This window comes from Carcharhinus amblyrhynchos, chromosome 5 (genome assembly GCF_965287045.1).
Source record: "Carcharhinus amblyrhynchos chromosome 5, sCarAmb.v2.hapA, whole genome shotgun sequence".
NCBI classification, from domain to species: Eukaryota; Metazoa; Chordata; class Chondrichthyes; order Carcharhiniformes; family Carcharhinidae; genus Carcharhinus; species Carcharhinus amblyrhynchos.
Window position 1 is genome coordinate 37,262,880 of NC_137328.1, and position 23,312 is coordinate 37,286,191.

The window sequence follows — 23,312 nt, forward strand, 5'->3', positions numbered from 1 at the left end:
TGACAAAACAGGACATCAATCCCACAAGAGGTGGAAGCACAATCCTAATTACCATGGAGACAGTTGGCATCAACCTCAAGTAAACGCCAACAGAATTGCCAGAAATAAATGCATATAGTACAGATGCTATAGGAAAGATATAACAGGAGGTAAGAAAGGAGGGGGAGTTGCACTTTTGATTAGGCAAAGCATCACGGCCATACTGACAGGGGATATATCCGAGGGTTCAGCCACTGAGTCTATATGGGTAGAACTGACAAATAAGAACGGGGAGATCACTTTGGTAGGATTGTATAATACGTTCCCAGATAGCAGGAAATTGAGGAGCAAATATGTAAGGAGATTACGGATAGCTCCAAGAAAAATAGGGTGATAATAGTCAGAGACTTTAATTTTCTTAACATTGACTGACACAGCCATAGTATTAGAGGGTTGGATGGACAGAAATTTGTTGAGTGCATTCAGGAGGAATTTCTCATTCAGTATGTGGATGGCCCGACTAGAGAGGGGGCAAAACTTGACCTCCTCTTGGGAAATAAGGAAGGGCAGGTGACAGAAGTGTTAGTGAGGGATCACTTTGAGACCAGTGACCATAATTCTATTAGTTTTAAGATAACTATGGACAATGATAAGTCTGTCACAAAAGTTAAAATTCTAAATTGGGGCAGGGCCAATTTTGATGGCATCAGGCAGGAACTTTCCAAAAGTTAATTGGAGGAGTCTGTGGGAAGGCAAAGGGATGTTTGGTAAGTGGCATGCTTTCAAGATAAACACATTCCTCTTAGAGTGAAGGGCAAGGTTGGCAGAAGTCAGGAACCCCAAATGACTCAGGATATTGAGGTCCTGGTCAAGAAGAATAAAGAGGCACATGACGTGCATAGGCAACTGGGATCAAGTGAATCTCTTGAAGAGTATAGGGGTTGTAGGAGTAGATTTAAAAAAGAAATCAGGAGGGCAAAAAGGGGACACTGTTCTGGCAGATAAGGCAAAGGAGAATCCAAAGAGCTTCTAAAATACATAACAGGCAAAAGGGTAACAAGGGAAAGAGTAGGGCCTCTGAAGGATCAACAAGGTCATCTGTGTGTGGATCCACCAGAGATGGGTGAGATCCTAAATGTTTTACTGTTTAATGTTGAGAAAAGCATGGATGTTAGGGAACTTGGGGAAATAAATAGTGATGCCTTGAGGAGTGTACATATTACAGAAGAGGTGGTGCTGGAAGTCTTAAAGTGCCTCAAGGTAGATAAATCTGCGGGGCCTGATGAGGTACATCTCAGGACGTTGTGGGAGTCTAGGGAGGAAATTGTGGATCCCCTAGCTGAGATATTTGGATCATCGATAGTCATAGGTGAGGTGCCTGAAGATTGGAGAGTGGCAAATGTTGTGCCTTTGTTTAAAAAGGGCTGTAGGGAAAAGCCTGGGAACTACAGACCAGTGGGTAAATTGTTGGAAGGTATTTTGAGAGACATGATCTACAGGCATTTAGAGATATAAGGACTGATTAGGGTCAGTCAGCATGGCTTTAAGAGTGGAAAATCATGTCTCACAAATTTAATTGAGGTTTTTGAAGGGATAACCAAGAAGGTAGATGAGGGCAGTGCAGTTAATGTTGTCTACAGGGATTTTAGCAAGGCTTTTGACAAGGTACCACATGGTAGGTTGTTGCATTAAGTTAAATCTCACTGGATCCAGGGTTAGGTAGCTAAATGGATACAAAATTGGCTTCTTGACAGAAGCCAGAGAGTGGTTGTAGAGAATTGTTTTTCAAACGGGAGGCCTGTGACCAGTGGTGTGCCTCAGGGACCAGTGCTGGGTCCACTGTTACTTGTCATTTATATTAATGATTTGGATGAGAATATAGGGGGCATGGTTAGTTAATTTGCAGATGACACCAAGATTGGTGGCATAGTGGACAGTGAAGAAAGTTATCTCCAACTGCAACGGGATCTTGATCAATTGGGCAAGTGGGCTGACAAATAGCAGATGGAGTTTAATTTAGACAAATGCGAGGTGATGCATTTTGGTAGATTAAACCAGGGTAGAACTCACTCAGTTAATGGTATGGCCTTGGGGAGAGTTACAGAACAAAAAGATCTAGGGGTACCTGTTCATAGCTCCTTGAAAGTGGAGCGACAGGTCAACAGAGCAGTGAAGAAGGCATTTGGCATGCTTGGTTTTATCAGTCAGAACATTGAATACAGGAGTTGGGAAGGCCACACTTGGAATACTGCGTGCAATTCTGGTCACCCTATTATTGAAAGGATATTATTAAACTAGAAAGAGTGCAGAAAAGATTTACTAGGATGCTACCAGGACTTGATGGTTTAAGTTATAAGGAGAGGCTCAACAGACTGGAACTTCCTTCTCTGAAGTGTAGGAGGCTGAGGGGTGACCTTATAAAGGTCTATAACATAATGAGGGGCATCGATTAGCTAGACAGTCTATATCTTTTCCCAAAGGTAGAGGAGTCTAAGACTAGAGGGCATAGGTTTAAGGTGAGAGGGGAGAGATGCAGAAGTGTCCAGAGGGACAATTTTTTCACACAGAAGGTGGTGAGTGTCTGGAACAAGCTGCCAGAGGTAGTAGTAGAGGCGGGTACAATTTTGTCTTTTAAAAAGCATTTAGATAGTTACATGGGTACGATGGGTTTAGAGGGATATGGGCCAAATTCTGGCAATTGGGATTAGCTTAGGAGTTTTAAAAAAAAGGGCAGCATGGACAAGTTGGGCCAAAGGGCCTGTTTCCATGCTGTAAATCTCTATGAATCAATGAGCGTGTCCACATCTGCAGGTACTGCCAACAAGGATGGCTTCAGCAGGGACCAAAGGAGGACCTGGTTTGAACAACAAAAACATTTCATAATTATAGATTGTCTCCTGGTCTATAATGAACATCTGGTCAGCCCCATCTCCCTGCAGCCAGAGATCCTTAAAAAAAAAATACACCTAGACGCCACCAAGTGCAAAGCATAGACCGAATCTGCTGTATGGTAGCCAGGAATTTGCAAGATGACTGAAAACGCCATTGCAAATTGCCAGGTGCACGTTGCACAGGTAGAACTAAGGAATCATAGAATCCTTACAATACAGAGGAAGGTCATTTGGCCCATCGAGCCTACTCTAACAATCCCACCCAGGTCCTATCCCTGTAACCCCACATATTTACCCTGTTAATCCCATTGACACTGAAGGGCAATTTAGTATGGCCAATCAACCTAACCCACACATCTTTGGACTGTGGGAGGAAACTGGAGCATTCACAGGAAACCCAGGCTGATATGGGGGTAATGTGCAAACCCGGCAAAAGGCGGGTAATTATAGGCCGGTTAGTTTAACGTCTGTTGTAGGTAAAATGTTAGAATCCGTCATCAAGGAGGAAATAGCGAGGCATCTTGAGGGGAATTGCTTGATAGAGCAGACGCAGCATGGTTTTGTTAAGGGGAAGTCGTGTCTGACAAATTTATTGGAGTTCTATGAGGATGTGTCTAGGGCGGTGGATAGAGGAGAGCCGGTGGATGTGGTCTTTCTTGATTTTCAGAAGGCGTTTGACAAGGTACCTCACAAGAGGTTATTGCAGAAGGTAAGGGGGCATGGAGTTGGGGGTAGGGTGTTAGCGTGGATAGAGGATTGGTTGTCAAATAGGAGGCAGAGAGTGGGGGTTAATGGGTGCTATTCGGATTGGCGGTTGGTGACTAGTGGAGTGCCCCAGGGGTCGGTGCTGGGGCCTCAGCTATTTACCATTTATATAGATGATCTGGAGGAGGGAACCGAGTGTAATAAGAACATAAGAAATAGGAGCAGGAGTAGGCCATCTAGCCCTTCGAGCCTGCCCCGCCATTCAATAAGATCATGGCTGATCTGTCGTGGCTCAGTTCCACATTCCCACCCTCTCCCCATAACCCTTAATCCCCTCTCTTATCAAAAACCCATCAACCCGCGTCTTAAAAATATTTAGCGAGGTAGCCTCCACCACTTCAACGGGCAGAGAATTCCAGAGATTCACCACCCTTTGAGTAAAGAAGTTCCTCCTCAACTCTGTTCTAAACCGCTCCCCCTTTATCTTGAGGCCGTGCCCCCTAGTCCTTCTGTCCTTTCTGAGCGGGAAGAGTCTCTCCACCTCTATCCTATCCATCCCATTCATCATCTTATATGTCTCAATGAGATCTCCCCTCATTCTTCTAAACTCTAATGAGTTCAAGCCTAGTTTATTCAGCCTCTCCTCATAGCTCAACCCCCTCAACTCCGGTATCAGCCTAGTAAACCTCCTCTGCACTCCCTCCAAGGCCAAAATATCCTTGCGTAAGTATGGCGCCCAAAACTGCACAAGTACTCCAGCTGTGGCCTCACCAATGCCCTATACAGCCGCAGCAAGACCTCCCTACTTTTATATTCAATCCCCCTCGCTATGAAGGCCAGCATCCCATTAGCCTTCCTGACCACCTGCTGCACCTGCAAGCTGGGTTTTTGCGACTCATGCACAAGGACCCCGCGGTCCCTCTGCACCGTCGCCTGCTGCAGTTTTTCGCCACGTAAGAAATAGTCCTTCCTACCATTATTCCTACCAAAGTGGACCACCTCGCACTTGCCAACATTAAATTCCATTTGCCAGTTCCTGGCCCATTCGCCCAGCCTATCTAGATCCTTCTGTAGACTCTCCACACCCTCCGTGCAATTTGCCGTTCCACCAATCTTGGTGTCATCAGCAAATTTTGACACCATACACTCGGTTCCCTCCTCCAGATCATCTATATAAATGGTAAATAGCTGAGGCCCCAGCACCGACCCCTGGGGCACTCTAGTCACCAACCGCCAATCCGAATAGCACACATTGACCCCCACTCTCTGCCTCCTATTTGACAACCAATCCACTATCCATGCTAACACCCTACCCCCAACTCCATGTCCCCTGACCTTCTGCAATAACCTCGAACACCTTCTGAAAATCAGGAAAGACCACATCCACCGGCTCTCCTCTATCCACCGCCCTAGACACATCCTCATAGAACTCCAGTAAATTTGTCAGACATGACTTCCCCTTAACGAAACTGTGCTGCGTCTGCTCTATCAAGCAATTCCCCTCAAGATGCCTCGCTATTTCCTCCTTGATGACGGATTCTAACATTTTACCTACAACAGACGTTAAACTAACCGGCCTATAATTCCCTGCCTTTTGCCTGCCACTCTTCTTAAACAACGGCGTAACATTAGCTGTTTTCCAATCTTCCGGCACTTCCCCGGAATCCAGCGACGTTTGGAAAATAACCACCAAGGCATCCACTATTACCTCTGCCATTTCTTTCAGAACCCTCGGATGCATTCCATTCGGTCCTGGGGACTTGTCCACAATCAGTCCCTCCAGTCTGTCGAGCACCGCCTCTCTAGTAACAATAATGTCATTGAGACCCTCCAGTCCTACCACCTTTCCATCTCTAACACCCGGCAAATTATTCACGTCCTCCTCCGTGAAGACAGAAACAAAAAAGTTATTCAAGACCTCAGCCATATCCCCATCCCCTACCACTAAGTCCCCCTTCTCATCCTCTAAGGGTCCAACATTCACCCTAGCCAGCCTCTTCCTTTTTATATATTTATAAAAACTCTTGCTATCCTTTTTTATATTAAGCGCTAGCCCAGCATAGTTTCTCCTACCCTTCTTTATCAAATTCTTTGTCAATCTTTGTTGACATTTAAACCTCTCCCAATCCTCTTCTCGCCCACTACTCTGAGCTACTCTAAATGCCTCTGCTTTTAATTTAACACTTTCCTTCACCTCCTTCGTTATCCACGGCTTATTACCACTCCTACGGTCCTTTTTGACCATCGGAATAAATTTCTGCTGAGCACCAAGAAAGATCTCCTTAAAGATCCTCCACTGCTCCTCAGCAGACCTACCTTCCAACGTGCTCCCCCAGTCCACATTCGCCAATTCTTCTCTCATCCTACCGTACTCCCCTCTGTTCAAACAAAGGACGTGTGTCCGGGAACCCACTTTCTCCTCCTCCATCTGCACCAGAAACTCCACCATACAATGATTACTCTCCCCAAGAGGATCCTTCACCGCAAGGTCCCTAATTCTACCCACCTCATTACATAGCACCAGATCCAAGATAGCTCGCTCCCTCGTTGGCTCCAACACACACTGTTCAAGGAAACTATCCCGGCAGCATTCCAAGAACTCCTCCTCGAGCCCACCGCGTCCAACATGGGTCGACCAATCAATATGCAGATTGAAATCCCCCATAATTACGGCCGTCCCATTCCTGCACGCCGCACTTATTTGCGCGTTAACAGCCCGCCCCACCTCCAGATCATTATACGGGGGCCTATAGACGACACCCACCAGCGTCTTCCTCCCTTTGCTGTTCCTAATCTCCACCCACAACGATTCCACTTTCTGCTCTTTGGCTCCAATATCATCCCTTGCTACCACCCTGATGCTATCCTTAATCAGCAGAGCTACGCCCCCCACTTTTTCCTCCCGCCTATCCTTCCTAAACACTTGATACCCCTGGACATTCAGCTCCCAGTCCCTGTCACCTTGCAGCCACGTCTCTGTAATGGCCACCAGATCACATCCATTTGTGCTGATCTGCGCCACCAGCTCATCCACTTTGTTCCGAATGCTTCGTGCATTCAGATAAAGTGCCTTCATCTCAGCCTTCACCTGGACCCTATTTGCCGGAACACCACCAACCATACTCACGCCCCCTACTCCCTTTATTATTGGGACATCCTCGGCCTCTTCCCTTACCTGTACCCTCTCCTTAACTTTAGGCCTCGTAATGTCACCTACCCTCCGCACCCTCCCCCCCCTAATTAGTTTAAAGCCCTGTCTACAGTCCTCTTTACACGATTTGCCAGGACTCTGGTCCCAGCACGGTTCAGAACAACCCCATCCCGCCCGAACAGGTCCCACCTACCCCAATACTGATGCCAATGCCCCATAAATTCAAACCCATTCCTCCCACACCACTCCCTGAGCCACCCATTCACTTCCTTAATCTCATCAACCCTACGCCCGTCTGCACTCGGTTCAGGCAGTAGCCCAGAGATAACCACCTTGTCGGTTCTACTTTTTAATTCCATTCCAAGCTTTTCATACTCCCTCCCCAGATCCTCAGTTTGCATTTTGCCTACGTCGTTGGCACCCACATGTACCACAACGACCGGATTCTCACCCTCCCACTCCAGGTTCCTCTGCATCCCAGATGCGACATCCCGGACCCGAGCACCAGGCAGACAACACACCCTTCTGTGCACTTTGTCATTGCGACAAAGGACAGTGTCAATACCCTTAACCCCACTGTCCCCAATTACTACTACGTTCCTTTTCACCTTCTCCTTGCCTATGCCCTGCTGCATCACTGTACCATGTGCAGTTTGCTCACTGACCTCACCTCTCTCGTCCTCGTCCACACTGGAAGCAAGAACCTCAAACCTGTTATGCAGATTGAGAGGCTGAGGCCTCCGCTCCCCACCCCCCTTCCTCCTCTCAGCAGCCCCCTCTTGTTCCTGACCCTTAGAGTTAGCCAGTCTGGCACCCTCTCTCCCCCTGATGAGCCTCAGTGTCTGTAGCTCAGAGGCCAGCTCATCTACCTTGAGCTGGAGCTCCTCCAGCAACCTGCACTTACTGCAGACATGGTCACTGGGAAGGACCCTGGGGTCCACCAGTTCCCACATCATACAGAAACAACACATCACATGCCCCTCCATTATTCACTGTAGTAATATTGAAAATTTCCACACGAACTTACCTGGCCCTTTTTCCCCCAAGCCCTAAATACAAAAAGCCCGCAAAAATGCTTTTAAATGATTTAAACAGTTCTACAAGGTAAGTTCTTACTACAAAGTGCTTTAAACTTATTTAAACAGGTATTTAACAGGTAATTTCTTATCTGTCTCTCTGCTCCTTCACTCGTCTGCTCCTGCAAACAGTGGAAGGCTTCACCGTGTGACCACCTGACGTCGAAATTTGCTGATGACACCAAGATTGGGGAACGACAAATTGCGCGGAGGGTGTGGAGAGTCTGCAGAAGGATCTAGATAGGCTGGGCGAATGGGCCAGGAAATGGCAAATGGAATTTAATGTTGGCAAGTGTGAGGTGGTCCACTTTGGTAGGAATAATGGTAGGAAGGACTATTTCTTACGTGGCGAAAAACTTCAGCAGGCGACACTGCAGAAGGACCTCGGGGTCCTTGTGCATGAGTCGCAAAAACCCAGCTTGCAGGTGCAGCAGGTGGTCAGGAAGGCTAATGGGATGCTGGCCTTCATAGCGAGGGGGATTGAATATAAAAGTAGGGAGGTCTTGCTGCGGCCTGGAGTACCGTGTGCAGTTTTGGTCGCCGCACTTACGCAAGGATATTTTGGCCTTGGAGGGAGTGCAGAAGAGGTTTACTAGGCTAGGCTGATACCGGAGTTGAGGGGGTTGAGCTATGAGGAGAGGCTGAATAAACTAGGCTTGTACTCATTAGAGTTTAGAAGAATGAGGGGAGATCTCATTGAGACATATAAGATGATGAATGGGATGGATAGGATAGAGGTGGAGAGACTCTTCCCGCTCAGAAAGGACAGTAGGACTAGGGGGCACAGCCTCAAGATACAGGGGGAGCGGTTTAGAACGGAGTTGAGGAGGAACTTCTTTACTCAAAGGGTGGTGAATCTCTGGAATTCTCTGCCCGTTGAGGTGGTGGAGGCTGCCTTGCTAAATATTTTTAAGATGCGGGTTGATGGGTTTTTGATAAGAGAGGGGATTAAGAGTTATGGGGAGAGGGCGGGAATGTGGAACTGAGCCACGACAGATCAGCCATGATCTTATTGAATGGCGGGGCAGTCTCGAAGGGCTAGTTGGCCTACTCCTGCTCCTATTTCTTATGTTCTTATGTCCACACAGTCACCTGAAGCCAGAACTGAACCCGGGTCCCTGGTGCTGTGAAACAGCAGTGCTAACCACTGTGCCACTCTGAAAAGAGCCCCTTATCCCCACACGATTCTAGGAAGGCTTGGAGAGGTTAGGCATTGACCTCTTTGCTCTCAACAGCAAATTGTTACTTATAATGGTGGATTACTTCTCCAGGTGGATTGAGGTGAAGCAGCTATATGTGACTGCCATAGAGGCCGTAATTAAGGTGCTGAAAGAGATGTTCATGAGCCACTGCATCCTGGATAGGATCATGCCCAAAAATGATCCACAATTTTCAAATGAGTACTTTGGGCTTACACCAGCATACCAGTTTCTGAGATACCCATTGTTGAAAGGGGGCTTAAAGTTGGGGTCTATACAGGAAAAGTCTTCCTGAAAAAGAACAAGGACTCCCCATAGCATTTCTCACATACTGGTCAACTCCTTTACAATGTGGTCTGTCCCCATGTGAACTCCTGATGGACAGGAAACTTCACACATGACTTCCCATCCTGCAGAAGAATTCATACCAGGATTGGAAACCAATGATTACAAGGACATCCACACAAGAAGCAGTCTTACAAGCTTCTGCCTACAACAGACACTTGCCATACAGAAACGTGACAGGGTGTGGATTAAAGATATCAAGAGAGAAGGTACCATCATTAGAAAGAATGATAACCATCATCACTCCTACATGATTGGCACTGCAGAAGGCAATAAAAAGAAACAGGAACAGTCTCTGCTTCATCCCTAGACTATCCATTCCCACACTGTGCAATGCAGAGATATCAAGGAATGTACTCAAATGTCAGAACAACCTTCATACATATAGGTAGAGCCAGCAATGACACAGCCTATCATTCCTCCAACAGTAGTGTGAACAAGATAGGGAAAGCTTAGGTCTCCAGAGCGCGTGAACCTTTGAATTCAAAGACTTGATGAGGTAGAGTTAATGTAGTGACGAAAATATATATTTATGATAGTAACAATGCAAGACACAAGCTAAAGTATAATCACTTAAAATGCATCAGGTACATAGGTATGAATTGGCTGTCTGAATAAATTGGGTTGTTGCTCAACTCATCCGGGGAACACCTCTCCTAATTTTGGCACAATCCTCAGGTGTTAGCAAGGAGGTCCTTGCAGGATCAATATGCAAGAAGTGTGCCATTGTTGTTTCCAATGCCTACATGGTCCATCTGCTTCTATGCCTTTTTGACTTTCGTGTGGTTTGGTACTACTGAGTGATTTGCGAGGCCATTTCTGACAGCAGTTTTTAAAAACCATTTTTAAACCATCTCATCAACTTGTTCTGCCAGTGGCTAGACCATGACTCATCTCCCATCTCAGCTCCACTTTCCTGTCTCATCCTCATATCCTTTGATTCACAATATCCAAAAATTGATTAATCTCAATGACTGCGTATCCACAGCTTTTTTTTGAAAATGCACTATCCTGATTGCAGAAATTTCTCATCTCAGTCCTAAATAGCCAAAACCTGATCCTGAAATCAAAAGCTGAATTCACTGACCTCATTTGCAGCTGGAATTCTGTGGTCCCACTGCTATGAAAGGAGATTTGGCAGAGCACCAAATTCTCCGTTTTTGCTGGCAGCATTGGTGGCGTGTACAACATTGGAAAATTCCGGCCCATGTCCTTGGGCGCCAAACTTTTCAGCCAGGGAAACACACTCCCACTATCTACCCTAAGAATTGCATAATTTTCAGTGCTGTCACCTCTCATTCTTCTAAAGTAGAAGATCTGTTCATTACATTCAATCTCTCATTGAAAAAAAACTCTCATCTCAAGCATATATCTAATTAATCTTGTTGCATCCCCTCTAACACAAGGCTATCTTTCCTCAGGTAAGGAGCCAAAACTGTTCAAAAGCCCAAGTGGTCTCACTGAGAGTGATATAATTTCAGCAAAACTCTTTACTCTAGTACTCCAATCTCCTTGCAATGAAAGCTGACACACCAATTGCCTTGGTAATTGTTTCCTGCACCTGTGCGTTAACTTAATAATTCTTAAGATACAGAGATGGGAAATATTTGATGCATGTAGGCACTTTCAATACCCCCCTCCCCAATTTTGTAACAGTAACATAGAAAATACGCCATGACATAGCTGATTGCACAGTGAAGCATTTGTTGCTTTAGAATAGAAGCATCGGATTACAAAACACGCAATGTTTTCTAGAACTGAATTCTTGTTTAAAAAAAAAGTTTTTTCTGTCTACTATTCGTGCAGTCTGTGTGTTTTCATATCTGCATGTGTATCTTTGTTTTTCTATTTTTAGGATTTTATTTCCTCACATTTGATTAGGATCAGATGTCAGTCTTGAAACAACGTTCCTATTCCAGTGACAACTGGGTGCCAGTACATCTTTGAGAGCTTGCATTAAAATAATAACAAAGATCAATGTTCACTTTACTTTCAGTTTATTGCACTGCACTGTTCCTTTTAAGACAGATGCACAGTCATGCATGCAGGCACCTTAAAGGAAAGATTGCCTGACTGCTCCGTGGCCACACTGTTGCATAGCTTGGAGAGAACAAGATGGAGATTACAACTTTCAACTGGCTCCACCATCAACCTATTAATGTTTGACGGTATGATCTCCAGTGGTCAGCTTTAAAAACCTCTCCTGAGCCCATATTCTCTTTTAAATAACATTTAATAAAAATACTAATCGCCCCAATTAGAAAGTACAGAAGATGTTCGGATTTAAATAAACTGTTTATATGAAAAATCCACAACTTTTCAGACATGACTTTTAGATGAAACACAATTGTCTGTACCTTGGCTTTTGCTGCTTCCACTGAAACAATCTGTGCTCTTAACCAGGAGTCCTCTTCTGCACTTACAGCCACAAGCTGTCCAATACTTTGTGAACTCAATGGCTTCAGATCATCAGCGTAAGTGTAATACTCCTTCATTGCATCTTCCATTTGTTCAAGAGCACCAGAATATTCTGGCCCAATGTATCTGAAAGGGAAAGTTCAAAGTATTTCAGTTACAAATTATTCTAAGATTTTCCTTGTATATTTATTTCTTTAAAAAAAATTTCCAAAGCAGCTTTGAAAAGTTTTGAATATAAGGTGTGCAATTACAGAAAGTGAAGATTTGATATAATCCAAGTTTTCAGTTTGGTTTAATTCATAGAAAGTCAGTCTGATTTACAAAATGTTTTGCAATAAATACACGACAATGGTAAACACAAGTGATGTGTGGAGTCTCAAAATCCCATGATTTTTAATAATTGAATTACATGGATTAGAGCGTTCCTGTACTCAGATTAGACAAGTTGCTGTTGGAGAACTAAATATTTTGCACAACCAGTGTCTATATTAATACCACACACTGCATTCAAAATATAAAGCTATCTTTATACTATGGCAACTATACCAGCATTTTATATTTCCCCTCACAGGAGTGTTTGGCTTGTCTGAAAATTGTCATGCTTCTATGCCACAGATCCATATCCAGTTGCAGATGTTTTGCTCTGGATTCAATTCCAGGTCCCAGAGGGATGAAACAATTAACCCACTAGAACTCAGTTCAGGGAAAATGCTTTGACACATCCAAACTCGACAAGTTAGCTCTATTCTCTCTTCACAGATGCTGTCAGACCTGCTAAAATTTTCCAGCATTTTTTGTTTTTGCTCTAGATTCCAGCACATGCAGTAATTTGCTCTAATACATGGTAAATGTAGACCTATTATGAGAAATATTAATGCAGTTTCAGCTTAGAATTTAGAATAGCCATATTCCTAACATTTTGTAATGCTTGACCGTGACCTGGCCCTTAGTAGATAAGAACAAAAGTATAATAGAATCATACTAGAAATTTGCTGGGACTGAAACAAAGAGAAGAAAAATGCAAATTCTAATAGCAAGACCACTAAGAATGTAATAGGTGCAATGGGGTGCTTTAAAAAAATGGATTCATGCACTCCCTTAAAACTGCTTATTTGACAGGATGTGTTCCTATCTTCTTGATATTCTATATATTGAGAAAATTTCCAAAAATATTTGGAGGAATACCCACAATTTGAGTTTCTAAATGAGTTTGGCTCTAATTAGTGGGAACCATGATCCCACACCCTAAATTTCATTTTAATCTATTTTTATTTTAGATAAATGAGACACAACAGCCTGCATTCATGTAGCATTTAATGTAGAAAAAATATCAAGGTGCTTCACAGAGGAATGATGAAACACTTAGTGGAAAGGTAGTAAAAATGGCCAAAAATGTCTATTTTTAGGAGATTTTAAATGAGGGAGTGAAGACATCGAGGGGAATGTCAAGAGATGGGGCCACAGATTGAAAACATGGCTGCCAATGGTGGGACAGGATGCAAAAATGGTTAAAACCTAGGGGTACGGGAGTTTAAGAACTGAAGTTTTAGGACTGGAGATGGCTCAGTTGATGGGGAAGAATGGGGTCATGTAGCAACTTCAACTCAAGGATGAGAATGTTTAATTGGAAGTGCTGGGAATTGGGAGTCACTTTAGGTCATAGAGATGACTGATGAAGGATAGGATAGGTACTGTAGATTGTTAGATCAACTGAAATTTCCCAGACGATGGATCGTCAACCAGGACGACACTGGAAATGTTGACTCTGGAGACAAAAATGGCACAAATTCGGATTCTAAGAGCAATAGGTTGATGTGTAAGGATATGGTCAATACTATGGAGACGGATATCATCAATCATTATGATGAGGAGATGTGGTTGAAAACTCAGCTTTAGGTTCAGTTGGAGAGAATGATGATGAACAATTTGATTCTGCCCGAGATGGTGTCCACTCAGGCAGATGGAATCTATGTTATGGCACGAAGTTTACAATAGATGCTTAAGAGAATGATATTCTTCTTCCCAATGCTTAATTGGAGGAATTGCTGCTCATCCATGAATAGATACCAGATAAGCAATCTGACAGCAAATGAGCAGTGGAGGTGGTTGAGAAGTAGGCTGTGTGTTGTCATGTGCATGGAGAAGCTGAACCCATGTCTGAAGATCATGTCAACAAAGGGAAAAATGCTAATGAAGAAGTGGCTGAAAGGATGGTTCCTCTGAGACCAGGAGTAACGAGCAATGTGGAGTGGGAAAGAAAGCTATTGGAGGTACTTTATCTATGATCAGCTAGTGAAGAATGGAAAAAGGGCAATGGCATTTAGTTGGACAATGGAGGAAACAAATTTGTGAATATTGGTGAGGCTGGTTGTATTGAGGTTGCAGAGAAGAGAGAGGACAATGAAGGATAATGCACCATGTTTAAAGTCATTGAGGATATCATTACAATTTTGGGTAAGATCGTTGCAATGCTGTGATGATAGAAAACTGCAAATTTAAGTCATGGGAAAAGTGCCTGCAATATAAGAGCACATAGCAGCAGGTGTAAACAAGGATTTAGGATTGAAGGTGGGATGTTTTGAGGAGAGGGTAAGGATGGTGGTTTTGAAAGAGAGGAAGATAGTACCCAACGAGAAGGAATCACTCACAATGTCTGATAGCTTGGGGCCAGGAAAACAAGGTTCATGAGAAAGGTTAAGGACCAGTCAATAAACAAAATAAGCTGTGAAAGAGCTTGGAGGGACACAAGGGTAGAACTATAATAAGAAACAGTCCACAAGGGGAATTGTTAGGGGCAACAGAGGCAGGTCAGCAACGCTCTCAACATTAGGTGACAAAGAGCTCATGAACTCTCCACACATTGTCAAGGTGAGGGCAGAAGGACTATGGCAGAGATATTTCATGATGGTTAGTTCAACTACCTCTGGTGAATAACTACATCAGTTGTGTACCAGATAGTCTCAAGTCTGGGTGTTTTGAATTTAAGTGAATAGTGGTCAGAGAACAAGGATATCAAAAGGTACATGAGGGAGCAATTGAACAACTATAAACTATGGGTACCAAAGGAGAACTGGAACTCATGCAATTTTAAGAGTCTTGACTGAGCTTTTTTTTAGTGACAGGCCTGGTAGGAAGAACCTGTGAACATGGAGTGAAGAGAATATTTAGGGGACGTGAAGAGAATATTTAGGGGACATGAAGTCAGTGAATTCAGAGGGTGGGAGCTGAAAAGACTGAAATCACTGAAAATGTATGCAGAGACCAAGTGAGATAGGATGCCATGAGAAAAGCTGGTGAGAATTTGAAAGGACAAGAGATAGCACTAACTTGTATTTATGTGGCAAAACATTCCAAGAGATCCCCCCATCCCCCCCACACACACACACGCCCATCTTCATCCCCCCACAACACACACACGCCCCTCTTCACCCCCCCCACACACACACGCCCCTCTTCACCCCCCCCCCACACACACACGCCCCTCTTCACCCCCCCCACACACACACGCCCCTCTTCACCCCCCCCCACACACACACGCCCCTCTTCACCCCCCCCACACACACGCCCCTCTTCACCCCCCCCCACACACACACGCCCCTCTTCACCCCCCCAACACACACGCCCCTCTTCATCCCCCCCCCACACACACACACCCCTCTTCATCCCCCCCCACACACACACACCCCTCTTCATCCCCCCCCACACACACGCCCCTCTTCACCCTCCCCCACACACACACGCCCCTCTTCATCCCCCCCCACACACACGCCCCTCTTCACCCTCCCCCACACACACACGCCCCTCTTCATCCACCCCCACACACACACGCCCCACTTCATCCCCCCCACACACACACGCCCCTCTTCACCCTCCCCCACACACACACGCCCCTCTTCATCCACCCCCACACACACACGCCCCTCTTCATCCACCCCCACACACACACGCCCCTCTTCATCCCCCCCAACCCACACACACGCCCCTCTTCATCCCCCCCCACACACACACGCCCCTCTTCATCCCCCCCAACCCACACACACGCCCCTCTTCATCCCCCCCCACACACACACACCCCTCTTCATCCCCCCCCACACACACACACCCCTCTTCATCCCCCCCCACACACACACACCCCTCTTCATCCCCCCCCACACACACACACCCCTCTTCACCCTCCCCCACACACACACGCCCCTCTTCATCCACCCCCACACACACACGCCCCACTTCATCCCCCCCCACACACACACGCCCCTCTTCACCCTCCCCCACACACACACGCCCCTCTTCATCCACCCCCACACACACACGCCCCTCTTCATCCCCCCCCACACACACACACCCCTCTTCATCCCCCCCCACACACCCCTCTTCATCCCCCCCCACACACACACACCCCTCTTCATCCCCCCCCACACACACACACCCCTCTTCATCCCCCCCCACACACACACGCCCCTCTTCATCCACCCCCACACACACACGCCCCTCTTCATCCCCCCCCCACACACACGCCCCTCTTCATCCCCCCCCACACACACACGCCCCTCTTCATCCCCCCCAACCCACACACACGCCCCTCTTCATCCCCCCCCACACACACATGCCCCTCTTCATCCCCCCCAACCCACACACACGCCCCTCTTCATCCCCCCCGACACACACGCCCCTCTTCATCCCCCCCCCCCCACACACACACGCTCCTTTTCATCCCCCCCCACACACACACGCCTCTCTTCATCCCCCCCGACACACACGCCGCTCTTCGTCTCCCCCCCCACACACACACGCCCCTCTTCATCCCCCCCTCCACACACGCCCCTCTTCATCTCCCCCCCCACACACACACGCCCCTTCATCCCCCACAACACACACGCCCCTCTTCATCCCCCCCCACACACACACGCCCCTCTTCGTCTCCCCCCCCACACACACACGCCCCTCTTCACCCCCCCCACACACACACGCCCCTCTTCACCCCCCCAACACACACGCCCCTCTTCATCCCCCCCCACACACACACACCCCTCTTCATCCCCCCCCCACACACACACACCCCTCTTCATCCCCCCCCACACACACACGCCCCTCTTCATCCCCCCCCCACACACACACGCCCCTCTTCATCCCCCCCCCACACACACACGCCCCTCTTCATCCCCCCCACACACACACGCCCCTCTTCATCACCCCCAACACACACACGCCCCTCTTCATCCCCCCCCCACACACACACGCCCCTCTTCATCCCCCCCCCACACACACACGCCCTTCTTCATCCCCCCCCACACACACACGCCCCTCTGCACCCCCCCCCACACACACGCCCCTCTTCACCCCCCCCCACACACACGCCCCTCTTCATCCCCCCCCACACACACACGCCCCTCTTCATCCCCCCCCACACACACACGCCTCTCTTCATCCCCCCCCCCACACATCACACGCTCCTTTTCATCCCCCCCCACACACACACGCCTCTCTTCATCCCCCCCCACACACACGCCGCTCTTCGTCTCCCCCCCCACACACACGCCCCTCTTCATCCCCCCCCCACACACACACGCCCCTCTTCATCCCCCCCCCACACATCACACGCTCCTTTTCATCCCCCCCCACACACACACGCCTCTCTTCATCCCCCCCCCCACACATCACACGCTCCTTTTCATCCCCCCCCACACACACACGCCTCTCTTCATCCCCCCCCACACACACGCCGCTCTTCGTCTCCCCCCCCACACACACGCCCCTCTTCATCCCCCCCCCACACACACACGCCCCTCTTCATCCCCCCCCACACACACACGCCTCTCTTCATCCCCCCCCACACACACGCCGCTCTTCGTCTCCCCCCCCACACACACGCCCCTCTTCATCCCCCCCCCCACACACACACGCCCCTCTTCATCCCCCCCCCCACACACACACGCCCCTCTTCATCCCCCCCCCACACACACACGCCCCTCTTCATCCCCCCCCACACACACACGCCTCTCTTCATCCCCCCCCACACACACGCCGCTCTTCGTCTCCCCCCCCACACACACGCCCCTCTTCATCCCCCCCCCCACACACACACGCCCCTCTTCATCCCCCCCCCCACACACACACGCTCCTTTTCATCCCCCCCCACACACACACGCCTCTCTTCATCCCCCCCCACACACACGCCGCTCTTCGTCTCGCCCCCCACACACACGCCCCTCTTCATCCCCCCCCCACACACACACGCCCCTCTTCATCCCCCCCCCACACACACGCCCCTCTTCATCCCCCCCCACACACACACGCCCCTCTTCATCCCCCCCACACACACACGCCCCTCTTCATCCCCCCCCCACACACACACGCCCCTCTTCATCCCCCCCCCACACACACACGCCCCTCTTCATCCCCCCCACACACACACGCCCCTCTTCATCCCCCCCCACACACACACGCCCCTCTTCATCCCCCCCCACACACACACGCCCCTCTTCATCCCCCCCCACACACACACGCCCCTCTTCATCCCCCCCCACACACACACGCCCCTCTTCATCCCCCCCCACACACACGCTCCTCTTCATCCCCCCCCCACACACACGCCCCTCTTCATCCCCCCCACACACACACACGCCCCTCTTCATCCCCCCCCACACACACACGCCCCTCTTCATCCCCCCCCACACACACACGCCCCTCTTCGTCTCCCCCCCCACACACACACGCCCCTCTTCATCCCCCCCCCACACACACACGCCCCTCTTCATCCCCCCCAACACACACGCCCTTCTTCATCCCCCCCCACACACACACGCCCCTCTTCATCTCCCCCCCCACACACACACGCCCCTCTTCGCCGCCCCCCACACACACACGCCCCTCTTCGTCTCCCTCCCCACACACACATGCCCCTCTTCATCCCCCCCACACACACACGCCCCTCTTCGCCGCCCCCCACACACACATGCCCCTCTTTATCCCCCCCCACACACACACACCCCTCTTCGCCGCCCCCCACACACACACGCCCCTCTTCGCCGCCCCCCCACACACACGCCCCTCTTCGTCTCCCCCCCCCCACACACACACGCCCCTCTTCGTCCCCCCCCACACACACATGCCCCTCTTCGTCCCCCCCCCACACACACACGCCCCTCTTCATCCCCCCACACACACACGCCTCTCTTCATCCCCCCCACACACACACGCCTCTCTTCATCCCCCCCACACACACACGCCTCTCTTCATTCCCCCCCACACACACACGCCTCTCTTCATCCCCCCCCACACACACACGCCCCTCTTCATCCCCCCCACACACACGCCCCTCTTCATCCCCCCCACACACACACGCCCCTCTTCATCCCCCCCACACACACAGACGCCCCTCTTCATCCCTCCCACACACACAGACGCCCCTCTTCATCCCCCCCCCACACACACACACACCCCTCTTCATCCCCCCCCACACACACACGCCCCTCTTCATCCCTCACACACACACGCCCCTCTTCATCCCTCACACACACACGCCCCTCTTCATCCCTCCCACACACACAGACGCCCCTCTTCATCCCCCCCCCCACACACACACACCCCTGTTCATCCCTCACACACGTACCCCCCCTTGACACCCACACACGCCCCCTTCTCATCCCCCACACATAACACCCCCCCCGTCCTCCCCGCACGTCTTCCCCCCGTCCCCCTCATGCTCCCCCGTCCCCCTCATGCTCCCCCGTCCCCCTCATGCTCCCCCGTCCCCCTATCACCCACACACACATCCCCCTTTCATCCTCCCCACACATACACTCCCTCATCATCTGCACACACTGTCAAAGTCGTTTGGCAGAATGCCTCATTGCCAGAACTTTCAACCACCAAGGCCTAGTTTGGCACTCTCAGCCAGGCCCTCCATGCATGTCCGAAGTCTCTGCACCACATGCTGCCCTCAAAGCAACGCAGTGGGAGAGAAGGAACGGTCGTTACGAAATATGCCTTTGCAAAGATAGTCTGGAGAGTGATGCATGGCATTTGTTGAGATTCATTCTGAGCAGTTCTGTGATGCAGAACACTGTTCTACAGACTGTTCCCAGGGGCAAACATCAATTCTATTGGAGGATCAGCAGCTCTGTGAAAGATGCCCTTTTGTCTGCCTGAAACTTGTTGATCTTCCAGTGCAAAGAACTGTCCTCAACTGAACGTTGCAGACTGGCACAGTCCAATGTCCAGGACTACAAACTGAAGGATGGATTCCGACTTGGGGCAACTGCTGCCAAGTGACAATAGGGAAAGGTCACTGTCTAAGGCATTTCAATGTAAATCGAGTTGCTGGTAAATGTGTAAAACCCCTTGGACTCTACTTAATACTAATTGTATGCAATCGCAAGCACCTCAGAGTGCAACATGACAGTTGTATATAGTTTGAACAAATTGTACTCTCTGTAATGAAAACATTGAAAAATACATGGACCAGAACTCCCACCTATCCCGCCACAGAATCGGCGTGGGCCAGATTCCGACAATGGAAATCTCCGTTGACCTCTGGTGGGAATTTCCGGTCTCGTCCAATCGAGGCCATAAAATACCACCCACAATGTTTTGAATTGATGCACCTGAGTGAGTCTTGATTTCTGGAGAAAATATGAATGCCTTTGCACTTTATGACAATTTGCAATGTTTTGTAATGTCTCTTTCAGACTTTTTAATGAATCAAGCATATTTTTGCAATTAAAAAATCAAACTGCAGCAATGGCTGAGTATTTGCACAGAGGCCAGAAGATGATTGTGGTAAATAAGATAACTGTACTCAGGCCTCATGCATAGTCATTAGGGGTGAACGACTGTGTATAAACAAAATCAAATGCATTTTTTAAGTGGAAAAACCATGCCTGAGCCTACATTCACGAACTGAATAAACGACGATATTGGAAAGTATCAAAATTACAAAAAAAGCTTAAACATGCTGCATATCGACTGCTTTGGTTGAAATGTTGCAGATTTCTTAATGTGAAGAGCCACTGTACTCCTCTTGTACAAACCTGTAGAATTATATTTTGAAGCAGACTCACCTGATAACAGCTTCAGAGGTGCTGTGAAGTTCAACCACCAACACGGAAGGAAACTGCTCTGTTGGAATGCTAAGTGGGGGAGGAACAGGTTGGATCGAACAACTGTCCGCAAATTCGCTAGTAATTACAGTCACCTCATTTTCAGTTAATGCCAGATGTTCAGCATCAATACAGGTTCTGTGTGAATGAAGTCCTAGATTGCTATGCCCCTCGTTGATAACCTCTTTCAGTTCTGGCTTCACCAAAGCAGTGGGAGTCACTAACACTGGAGAGAGAGACTCTTTAGGTTTAACATTTTGCTCATCAGTGGTTTTCATCATTTTTGCATAAAGAATTGCCTTTTTGCGATCACCAGATACTGCATAATCCACGGTGCAAATGTCAGATAAGCAGTCAAGATCATCCAAAATATTCTGAGGAAATTGCATCTTGTATGTCTCTTCAAACAATTTTGGAAGTGCGTTGGCCCAAAGTCCACTGCTGTACCTCTTTAATAGCTCGGTGACTTTTTGTTTCACTTCAATATCCTTTGGAACTAGGCTTTTAGATGCAACTGTTTTCCCTCCTTGAGCTACACTTTTAGTAGAAACTGGTAGCTCCTGTTTTTTATCAGCTGACTTTGGGTTAAAACTTGACTTCCTTTGCTGTTGGCTATTCTTTGGAGGATAAAGCAGCAATTCAGCCAAACCACTAGATGTTGACTTTTCAACCTAAACAAAATAGAGAGATCAACATGAATTCAGTTCAATAAAAGGCTGTCCATCCAGAGGCAATTATTTTACCAAAGCAAAGCAGAGGTGTGAACAGCACAACTTATCTACTATTCTCCTTCCAAAAATAAATAATTGTACAATATGTTCAAACCCAATATCACAGATTATTTTTAAAATCACAACTAATCCTGAAACTAAGCAGATCTACCAACATCAAGACAGATTAATATTGTGATTTGAGCCCATGCCTAAACTTTCAGATAATAGTAACAAGTACATTTCGAATGTATACTAATAGATTTAACTAAATGAAAAACACAAATGTATCTACTTCCTCTTCCCTCAAAACACCAATACTAAAAACAATATTACTTGATCAAACTCATCTTGAGAGGAGCCCCAATGGCTCAGTAGCTAAGTGCGTCATGTGCTATGGTAATGAGCTAGATTAGGGTCACAATCCTCCACTTATGAGCATTAAGTTATTAGAGGATTATAAAAGGAAAAACCACCATGACATAAATATTGAACATATAAACTTATATATTTCAAAACATCGTTTTACATGCGAGACCAAAACATTACATTTCTCAAAATGTGTCCATCATGCTTTGCTGATTTGTTCAAATGTAAAACCATTCGAAAAATACAATTTGCAATCAGTACAGAACCAAATTATTCACTTTTTTGAAGAAATATATGAATTGCAAACTACCACAAATAAAAAAATTAATTTGGTTGAATGTTATCCAGCTATTTCAGCGGCCATGTTGCGTTTGGACTACAACACTGTGGAAGCCCAAGTTAAACTGAAAATACATTCGACATTAAAAAAAGGACTTAAACTTTAAAGAAACAATTTGCCTCACAAAAAAGCCTCTCTATTCTCCACAGTCCATACATGGAAAGGTTCACATAATAGTTACCTGGCTATTATATTAAAGCACAGTGCCTCTTTATAGATGCCCCATTGACACCCCAAGTTTTCTTCTTTTTATTTGGCCAAAGCACAGTACATTGTCTAGCATTGCTTCCTTATGACAAATATCATTGGAGCACCACCTGAAATTAACATTTGTAGGCTGCCCTCTTCGCTCTGCAATATGAACCCCACAGACCAACCACAGAGATGATCCTAGGTTTGATGTAATGATCTATGCCAAGTAAGTGAAGCTCATCTAAGTTAATGGTGGAAACAGTATATTTGGGCTTAATGCTGCCAAGGCTATAGAAAGGGTGAAAGTAATTAACAAAGTTTTGCACTCCAGAATCCAGAACTATCCTAAGAAACTTCGCTGAAATTGAGTTTGCATGGTTGTCTAACGAGGATTAAATCAGGCTTAGCCATGACATACCAATTCCCAACAGTCAACTGACACTCAGGCTTATAAAAAAATTGGCCCTGGTCAAGCATTGGAGGGCAATGGGAAATTTCTGACTATTTTAAACTCAATGTGTCATTCCAGACCAAGAAGCCAATTAATTGCTTGGATGACAAGGACAATTTAATTGAAAAGTTAACGGTAGGCTAACAAACAGTGACATGAATATTCATTAAAGTACACAGGGAACAGGTGCACATCTTAGATGACGCTCTTCTCCGGACAAAAACATTTGGCTTGTTGCAATGTGTCTTTTCAAAAGACAATCTTCAAAGATTTACTTTTAATTAAAATAAAAGGCTATTCTCAAAATCTACAGACTTTCTGGTATCTTTCCTTTCCTGTTTTCCCAAGTCTTTGTACAACGAGGGTTAAATAGGAGCTCTATGAGAAT

At 47.4% G+C, this 23,312-nt stretch overlaps 1 protein-coding gene across 3 annotated transcripts in view; it reads right to left on the bottom strand.

The window, feature by feature from the left end:
• LOC145342976 (tudor domain-containing protein 7-like) overlaps positions 1-23,312 on the bottom strand; it is a 152,429-nt gene that overhangs the window by 38,302 nt on the left and 90,815 nt on the right. For all 3 annotated transcript variants that reach the window (XM_080188662.1, XM_080188663.1, XM_080188661.1), the window contains exons 7-8: positions 20,824-21,533; positions 11,704-11,890 (exon numbers count right to left, since the gene is read on the bottom strand). In XM_080188662.1, the coding sequence (XP_080044788.1) occupies positions 11,704-11,890; positions 20,824-21,533 (897 nt within the window). The remainder of the gene's footprint in view (positions 1-11,703; positions 11,891-20,823; positions 21,534-23,312) is intronic.